At 39.4% G+C, this 10,284-nt stretch overlaps 1 protein-coding gene across 1 annotated transcript in view; it reads right to left on the bottom strand.

Moving 5' to 3' along the window:
* Positions 1-4,360: 4,360 nt before the first annotated feature.
* ppp1r14aa (protein phosphatase 1, regulatory (inhibitor) subunit 14Aa) overlaps positions 4,361-10,284 on the bottom strand; it is a 32,005-nt gene continuing 26,081 nt past the window's right edge. Inside the window, exons 4-5 of the mRNA XM_034178922.1 lie at positions 6,219-6,450; positions 4,361-4,500 (exon numbers count right to left, since the gene is read on the bottom strand). Of these exons, the coding sequence (XP_034034813.1) occupies positions 6,265-6,450 (186 nt within the window). The 3' untranslated portion in view covers positions 4,361-4,500; positions 6,219-6,264. The remainder of the gene's footprint in view (positions 4,501-6,218; positions 6,451-10,284) is intronic.

Raw genomic sequence — 10,284 nt, 5'->3', positions numbered from 1 at the left:
AGTTTCAATGAAAACACTATAAGCTCATTTTTCTCAAATGGGAAAAATGCAACTGCGAATGTGAAGTCACAAAAAACGCATGAGAAAATGCAGATTTATATAAATTACAAATGTGTTCAAATTTGTGAAAATTTTGCAGACTGACAGCAACCTAATCAGCCAAGTCCATGTTGGCCTCACCTAAAGGGTTATGGTTTTGGAGTTATAGAGTTTTGCATCTAAACCCTTCAATCACAGCTATTTAATAATTTAATTTGTTTAAAGTAAAATCTGTTTGAAGGATGAAGCCTTAAACACAATCTGCAGCTCTCTCTCACACACAACAAAAATTATGCGATAGTTGTTTATATAAGGCCTAAATCGATCCTTGTCATTTGATTGGTGTATTTGTATTTGTAATTTTAGTTCTATACATTTTGTGCTATTGCACACCGTGACCACAGCGCACACACACTAGGAGCAGTGGCACTTAGCTTAAAAACAAACATGGCAGGAGTTGTTCTTCATCAGGTACGGACTACATCGTCAGGATTGTTTTTCAGCTATTTGTTTTTGCAAGTTGAAGTGGGTCCTGGTTAGCACTTGGATGGAAGACCTCTTTGGAAGACCAGGGGCTGTGTCCGTTTCTCCAGGTAAAACTGGAGTTAGGTTGGGAAGGGCATCTGGTGTAAAGCTTGTGCCAGACCCCAATGCCTTTCTGTGCTGGATTCGCTCTGCCGACCCTGAATAAAACAGAAGCAGCCAAAAGGCAAACAACATCAGTGGTCTAAGTAGTTGGGCTACCAATGTAGACCTGGGTTTGATGCTAAGGAATACTGTCTGTGTGTACTACCTACAGTAGTGTTCAGAATAATAGTAGTGCTATGTGACTAAAAAGATTAATCCAGGTTTTGAGTATATTTCTTATTGTTACATGGGAAACTAGAAGCACTCAGAGAGTGCAAACCTCCGCCAAGGCCATGGGGTCACTGACGCCATAACATCTACACGCCGTGGAATCACTGAACCTAAAAAAGTCTAACGATGTTTGCTAGTAAAAAAGTTTCATCTGCTGTGACTGGATAGCATGTATCCTTAGCGCTTGGCATCACAGTTTATTGCAACTTGCCCCTTTCCCAGAAGCTACTGTCATCTGAACACTGATACTGATATTGCATGTGCTTATAGACAAAAACAAATGAGACAAAATTCAATTTATTATTCAACTAAACTGCAAATATATGAATTTTTTTTAACATTTATGAAGCACTTCTCTAAACAAGGCCATAGGGTCACTGACCCTAAAGAGATTCCCTCCTTGGCACAGTGATCTATTCAACAATTCAGTGTTACAACCAAAACTATGATGCATACACTTTTCTTTCCTTTATATTTGACATCCTTGACCATGAAAACATACCACTAGAACTTGGAATCACTTTTATGTCTTTATTAGTTCAAAAGTTATTGTATAAAATGGCGGTTTTCTTCTGGATCTAGCTCCATAACATTTGAAGCTACATCAAATCTGATGACACCTTACTGAATCAGTACAGATTCAGCTACAATTTGGTGTTAGTTGTGCATCTCTAGCTTCATTTGTCACCTCACACTGACACATTTTCTATTTTCCCTATATTTTTGCATATTCTGGATCACCAGATCCGGAATCCGGATCCGATCATCACCAAACTTTGTTGTTTGATAGAACATTTGACTATGTTAAACCCTAATTTTTTTCAAGCCTTTCTGCCTTGTTTTTGTGGAGTTAGAAACGAGAATGTCAGAATTCCCCCATCCAGCAATGGTGAAGAATCCTTTAAAAAAATTCCTGGATCCGGATGGTGATCATTTCCAACCACTCCACAAAATTTCATCAAAATCCGTTCAAAACGTTTTGAGTTATCCTGCTGACAAACACAGACAAACAAACAAACTCAACCGAAAACATAACCTCCTTGGCGGAGGTAACAAGGTACCAGTAGATTCAGTAGATTCTCACAAATCCAACAAGACCAAGCATTCATGATATGCACACTCTTAAGACTATGAAATTGGGCTATTAGTAAAAAAGTAGAAAAGGGGGTGTTCACAATAATAGTAGTGTGGTATTCAGTCAGTGAGTTTGTCAAGTTTGTGGAACAAACAGGTGTGAATCAGGTGTCCCCTATTTAAGGATGAAGTCAGCACCTGTTGAACATGCTTTTCTCTTTGAAAGCCTGAGGAAAATGGGACGTTCAAGACATTGTTCAGAAGAACAGTGTAGTTTGATTAAAAAGTTGATTGGAGAGGGGAAACTTATATGCAGGTGCAAAAAATTATAGGCTGTTCATCTACAATGATCTCCAATGCTTTAAAATGGACAAAAAAAAAAAAAAAAAAACAGATGTGTGGAAGAAAACGGAAAACCACCATCAAAATAACCACAATGGCAAAGGCTCACCCATTGATCAGCTCCAGGATGATCAAAGACAGTCTGAAGTTACCTGTAAGTGCTGTGACAGTTAGAAGACGCCTGTGTGAAGCTAATTTATTTGCGAGAATCCCCCACAAAGTCCCTCTGTTAAATAAAAGACGTGCAGAAGAGGTTACAATTTGCCAAAGAACACATCAACTGGCCTAAAGAGAAATGGAGGAATATTTTGTGGACTGATGAGAGTAAAATTGTTCTTTTTGGGTCCAAGGGCCGCAAACAGTTTGTGAGACGACCCCCAAACTCTGAATTCAAGCCACAGTTCACAGTGAAGACAGTGAAGCATGATGGTGCAAGCATCATGATATGGGCATGTTTCTCCTACTATGGTGTTGGGCCTATATATCGCATACCAGGTATCATGGATCAGTTTGGATATGTCAAAATACTTGAAGAGGTCATGCAGCCTTAAGCCGAAGAGGACATGCCCTTGAAATGGGTGTTTCAACAAGACAGTGACCCCAAGCACACTAGAAAACGAGCAAAATCTTGGTTCAAAACCAACAAAATTAATGCCTCGCAGATGTGAAGAAATCATGAAAAACTGTGGTTACACAACTAAATACTAGTTTAGTGATTCACAGGATTGCTAAAAAAGCAGTTTGAACATAATAGTTTTGAGTTTGTAGCGTCAACAGCAGATGCTACTATTATTGTGAACACCCCCTTTTCTACTTTTTTTACTAATAGCCCAATTTCATAGCCTTAAGAGTGTGCATATCATGAATGCTTGGTCTTGTTGGATTTGTGAGAATCTACTGAATCTACTGGTACCTTGTTTCCCATGTAACAATAAGAAATATACTCAAAACCTGGATTAATCTTTTTAGTCACATAGCACTACTATTCTGAACACTACTGTATAAATGGCCATCAGCCATAGCTGGGGAATAACCAGCATTCGACTGGCGTCACATCCTGGGGGACTCTAGACTCTCATTTGCTTTACGGTACAGAATCTGAGGATAAGCAACAGCACCAACAGACCTCGGGACCTATATAGAACTTACTTCTTTTACTGATGGTCTAGTGGTTAAGCAGTGGGCTTGAGACTAGAGGATCGGTTCAAATCCCCGCCAGACTGGAAAATCACTAACAGCCCATGGGCAAAGTCCCGTAGTTGCTCCCAGTGTGCAGTAAGCGCCTTGCATGGCAGCACCCTGACATCAGTGTGTGAATGGGTGAATGTGAGGCATCACTGTAAAGTGCTTGAGCTCTGATTCAGATGGAAAAGCTCTATATAAATGCAGTCCAGTTACTACCAAGAGCTCACAACAATCATGCAGAATATTTGGTACCATTTTGGGGATTAATCAACTTTGTGATTATTTTCAACCATATACCGAAAATAACCGCAGGCTTTTTGTCACGTGTGTGATAGAACCATTAGACATCATGTCATCAGTAGAAACAGAGCTCGTGCCGTTTTAGTCAAAAGGATTCAGTTGACTGTCGTAGAAACACACCTGCGTTAAACGTTTGGTCAGTCAGTAGTGTGGCAAAGGCTACAACCAAACCACAAAAACAAGACTCCGCCGAAGATAACAGTGTGATTAAAAGCAGACGTCAGAAGAGCATCAAAGAGAATGAAACATCTGTAGGTCGGTCGAGAAGAGATAAGTTTTAAAATCTGCAGCTGAGCGAGCATCTGTCTGTCTACAAGAATCCTGACACTTTGGAAAATATTTGCTTTCAAGAAAGACAAGGAGCACAAATATGAAAAGAATTCAAACATGTTTTTCAGTTGCCCAGATCCAGCTGAGAATTTGTGCTCATGATTCCTCTAAAACCTGACAGGGCACGAGCAGTTTGTTCAGGCAGAAAGGTGGAAAATTTGACAGGAACTCATTCACAAAGAATGTACAAACAGCGAGATTCCACATGGCAGTGTACTGGGGGGGATTCAGCCATTGTGTCATAGATTTTTAATTACATTAAAACACTTGACAGAAATCTGTTTTGCTTTGACACAAAAGAGGTTTTTTAAACCAATTTGTTAAAAAACGTCCAGTGGGTTTAGTGTTTTTATCGGCACTGTGAGTGATGAACAGGGGCCTGTACTACGAAGCGGGGTTAACTTACTCAGATGTAACCCAGGGTTAACCTCTTAAACCGGGGTTGACAAAACCTGGTGTTCTCAAGTGGTGTTAATCGGTACTACAACGCTGAATAAGATGATTTGTTGAACCTGTGTTAACCTAATTGGAGTTTGTGTGCGTTCACATAAAAGGGGCAGGTTGCAGCACATGTCACCATTTTTCAATGATGGCGCGGTCACCTTACTTTACCGAAGAAGAATGCACGATTATTATGCGGAGCTACGAGGAATTTAAATTAATGTTAAGGGGGAAATCGAACACATCGTCTGCCAATAAAGCAAGACAGGCTTGTTGGCAACGTATTGCTGATCGGGTAAATGCATACGTACAATTCAATTGTTCCCCAAATCTGTTACAGATGATTAACCTGTGGAATGTCTAATATGTGTAAAAAAAAATGACCTCCTTTCATTAATTACGCCCAGATGCAACACGATTCAGAAGTGGGCATAGGCCTACTAATAAATGTTAGGTTAATTTAATGTTTCCTAAATAGGCTACCTTGACTGTATGATTGCTATTCCTAATCCTGTCAATATTTCAGATGCAATAGCAGTGCCAAACGCACCTGGGAGCAGGTGAAGATGAAATATAAAAACATCCTTCAGAACGGTAGGTTTATATTCATAACTTGATAAGCCCCACTTCGCCTAATTAATGGACATGCATTAGACCTATTTTGATATTAGTAATTACCCGCGATTGCATAAAACCCTTCTCTGATTTGCATTGCGGATAAATGGCCAGGGAAAACGACAAATGCATCCAAGAGTTTAGATAGAGCAAGTACTTACTACCTTGCGAATCATACGACATACAGTATTCTTGCTCAGATGTTCAGCATCACCGATGGAATACATAAATTGTCCACTGGCAAAATAGGCACAAGGCACATTATCTGCTCGATCATCGGGGCATTGCTACACTGTAAAAAATGACTTTTTTGTACAGGAAAACGCTGGCAGCTGTGGTTACCAGGGAATTCCTGTAAAACATACAGCAGCACAGTAGATAACATTACAGACATAATATGTATATGGATTTACAGTGAATGAACCACGGCTGACTCACATTAAAAGAACTGTTAAATCTACAAACAAGAGCTCTCTGTTTTTGTACATTTAACTGCTGTATTTTTTTACAGGAATTCCCTGGTAACCACAGCTGCCAGTGTTTTCCTGTAAAAACAACAGTCTTTTTTTTTACAGTGTACGATGGGTAATGTTACAGACTTCTGGCCCGATCAGCTGACAAAGATAACGAATTCCCTCGGCTGAGAATCTATATCTTTCATAGAGAATATCGTCCGGGTATGTCAGCGGATTCTGGCGGTCTTTAAAAATCCTCGCCCTGCGAAGAGAGCCCCTCACAATTTGTGCCCCAATATCAAATGGATCATCCAGGTAGGCCGGCATTGTCTTCGGAGTGATTGACGGTGGATGGACGGTACTTATAAAGGGGGTTAAGCGAAAACCTCAAGCTAACCTAGAACATAACCTGATCGGAGCAGGTTTGGCACACAGCATAAATTGCCATGGCAGCATACCTCGATCAAAATCTATCCACCTTTCGTAGTACGGGTTAACCGGGAAGTTACTCCACACGTCATCAACTTACTCCCGAAGTTACCCTGATAAGCCAGTAACCCCGCTTCGTAGTACAGGCCCCTGGAGTCACGTTTGATGTTTTTGATGATGAGAGCGTTGTTCAGTGTCAGAGCGTCTGGTCGTTTTCTTCGGCGGGGTGCTGCTGATGGTGGCGGCGATGCGGGTTGCTGAAGTGGTAGGGCTCGTGGCGATAGTGGCTGTGGCAGATGACTGGATGTTCGATGCCTTCACTCTGCAGCTCATCCTGCTTGTGAACTCCCTCCAGGTTTGACACCAGCTCTGTGATGAAGGTCTGAGGAGCACAGTGCCCACAGCAGGTTGTCAAGAAACATTTTTTAAACATAGCTTTTTTGCTCATCAAAGAGGAGATTTCGCTCAATCCAGTAACAACGCTACACATGAGCCTGGCAGTAAACAGAGAGGAACTGCTCCACCTCATGCAAACCCACCTTCATCTGTTCGTCTCTCACAGGCCAAGTGGGCGCGTCTGTCGTACAGCATGCAAAGAACACTGAGGCATGTCCCATGCAAAGGAGCTCGGATTTAGATTGAATTTACATTCACTTATATTTCATTACAGACCGTATGAACCCAAGATATTACATGTTTTGTGTGATTAACTTCATGTCATTTAACATAGATTCCATTCCTGCATTTAAGGCCTTCACTATGATAGTGTTTTAGGGCCACATTGAGGTTTTTTTTTTTTTTGTTACTTTGAGAATAAAGTTGTAATATTACAAGAATAAAGTCATAATATTATGAGAATAAAATCGTAATATTATGAGGTAAAAAATTGGTAATCTTATGAGAATAAAGTCATAATATCCCGAGAACAAAATTGTAATTTTATGAGGAAAAAACTAGTAATATTATGATGAAAAACTAGTAATATTATGAGAATAAAATCGGAATATTATGAGAAAGAAATCGTAATGTTATGATATTAAAGTCATAATATTACGAGAATAAATTCATAATTTTATGAGAAAAAACTTGTAGTATTAATAGAATAAAGTCATAATATTATGAGAATAAAATTGTAATATTATGAGAAAAAAAATGGTAATCCTATGAGAATAGAGTCATAATTTACTTGAATAAAGTTGTATTTTTATGAGGAAAAACTAGTAATATTACGAGAATAAAGTCATAATATTACGAGAATAAACTTGTAATTTTATGAGAACAAAGAAGTAATTTTATGAGAGAAAAACTCTACATCTCAAAATGAGATCTGTGGAGCACTTTTTAAAGTTGTACTTCAGTACAGGTTTTACAAATAAGGAAATACTTTTTTACATATTTTGGCCCATCTGCACAACATTATCATTAGTATCAGAACTTTGTAAAGAATATGAAAGAAAATGTGGAGGAGGAACCACACGACTTCACCTGTAGTTCCAGCGATGAGTAGTTCCCAAAATCCCCTCTTTCGTGGAGGAGGAGATGGCTGGAACTGGCAGTCTGCAGGGTTATCGCTTCTAGTATAAATACAACTTTATTCTCGGAATATTATGACTTTATTCTCATAAGATTAACAGGTTTTTTTCTCATAATTTTACGACTTTATTCTCAAAGTAAAAAAAATTTCAGTGGCCCGAAAATGCCATTGTACTTCACCACGTTACTCCACTCCCCCCCCCCCCCCCCCCCCAAAAAAAAATGTATTGTAAACACACATATTAAATCATCAGTTTTACAGATACTTTTCCTAATAAGAGAAGTCAGGGGATGGACACATGAATATAAGCTCACCTGCCAGCCTGAAGAGTTCAGTTAGAACCCCAATTCAAATGAAGTTGGGACATTATGAAAAATTAAATAAAAACAGAACACAATGATTTGCAAATCCTCTCAAACTATATTCAATTGAACACACCACAAAGTCAAGATATTTAATGTTCAAACTGATAAACTTTATTGTTTTTGTGCAAATATTTGCTCATTTTGAAATGGATGCCTGCAACATGTTTCAAAAAAGCTGGGACAGTGGTATGTTTACCACTGTGTTACATCACCTTTTCCTTCTAACAACACTCAATAACCATTTGGGAACTGAGGACAGTAATTGTTCAAGCTTTGTAGGTGGAATTCTTTCCCATTCTTGCTTGATGTATGACTTCAGTTGTTGAACAGTCCGGGGTCTCCGTTGTCGTATTTTGCGCTTCATAATGCGCCACACATTTTCAATGGGCGACAGGTCTGGACTGCAGGCAGGCCAGTCTAGTACCTGCACTCTTTTACTATGAAGCCACATTGTTGTAACACGTGCAGAATGTGGCTTGGCATTGTCTTGCTGAAATAAGCAGGGACGTCCCTGAAAAAGACGTTGCTTGGATGGCACCATGTGTTGCTCCAAAACCTGGATGTACCTTTCAGCATTGATGGTGCCATCACAGACGTGTAAGTTGACCGTGCCATGGGCACTAACACACCCCCATACCATCACAGATGCTGACTTTTGAATTTTGCACTGGTAACAATCTAGATGGTCTTTTTCCTCTTTTGTCCGGAGGACACAACGTCCATGATTTCCAAAAACAATTTGAAATGTGGACTCATCAGACCACAGCACACTTTTCCACTTTGCATCTGTACATTTCAAATGAGCTCAGGCCCAGAGAAGGCGGCGGCATTTCTGGATGTTGTTGATGTATGGCTTTCGCTTTGCATGGTAGAGTTTTAACTTGAATTTGTAGATGTAGCGACAAACTGTGTTAACTGACAGTGGTTTTCTGAAGTGTTCCTGAACCCACGAGGTAAGATCCTTTACACAATGATGTTGGTTTTTAATGCAGTGCCGCCTGAGGGATCAAAGGTCACGGGCATTCAACATTAGTTTTCAGCCTTGCCGCTTACATGTCAAAAGTTCTCCAGATTCTACAACCCCTGGAAAAAATTATGGAATCACCGGCCTCAGAGGATGTTCATTCAGTTGTTTAATTTTGTAGAAAAAAAGCAGATCACAGACATGACACAAAACTAAAGTCATTTCAAATGGCAACTTTCTGGCTTTAAGAAACACTATAAGAAATCAGGAAAAAAAATTGTGGCAGTCAGTAACGGTTACTTTTTTAGACCAAGCAGAGGGAAAAAAAATATGGAATCACTCAATTCTGAGGAAAAAATTCTGGAATCATGAAAAACAAAAGAACGCTCCAACACATCACTAGTATTTTGTTGCACCACCTCTGGCTTTTATAACAGCTTGCAGTCTCTGAGGCATGGACTTAATGAGTGACAAACAGTACTCTTCATCAATCTGGCTCCAACTTTCTCTGATTGCTGTTGCCAGATCAGCTTTGCAGGTTGGAGCCTTGTCATGGACCATTTTGTTCAACTTCCACAAAAAGATTTTCAATTGGATTAAGATCCGGACTATATGCAGGCCATGATATTGACCCTATGTGTCTTTTTGCAAGGAATGTTTTCACAGTTTTTGCTCTATGGCAAGATGCATTATCATCTTGAAAAATGATTTCATCATCCCCAAACATCCTTTCAATTGATAGGATAAGAAAAGTGTCCAAAATATCAACGTAAACTTGTGCATTTATTGATGATGTAATGACAGCCATCTCCCCAGTGCCTTTACCTGACATGCAGCCCCATATCATCAATGACTGGAAATTTACATGTTCTCTTCAGGCAGTCATCTTTATAAATCTCATTGGAACGGCACCAAACAAAAGCAGATTTGAGATTCATCACTGAATATGACTTTCATCCAGTCATCCACAGTCCACGATTGCTTTTCCTTAGCCCATTGTAACCTTGTTTTTTTCTGTTTAGGTGTTAATGATGGCTTTCGTTTAGCTTTTCTGTATGTAAATCCCATTTCCTTTAGGCAGTTTCTTACAGTTCGGTCACAGACGTTGACTCCAGTTTCCTCCCATTCATTCCTCATTTGTTTTGTTGTGCATTTTCGATTTTTGAGACATATTGCTTTAAGTTTTATGTCTTGACTCTTTGATGTCTTCCTTGGTCTACCAGTATGTTTGCCTTTAACAACCTTCCCATGTTGTTTGTATTTGGTCCAGAGTTTAGACACAGCTGACTGTGAACAACCAACATCTTTTGCAACATTGCGTGATGATTTACCCTCTTTTAAGAGTTTGATAAT

The sequence above is a fragment of the Thalassophryne amazonica genome, chromosome 9 (genome assembly GCF_902500255.1).
Source record: "Thalassophryne amazonica chromosome 9, fThaAma1.1, whole genome shotgun sequence".
Lineage (NCBI taxonomy): Eukaryota > Metazoa > Chordata > Actinopteri > Batrachoidiformes > Batrachoididae > Thalassophryne > Thalassophryne amazonica.
This window is presented reverse-complemented; position numbering and strand designations above follow the sequence as displayed.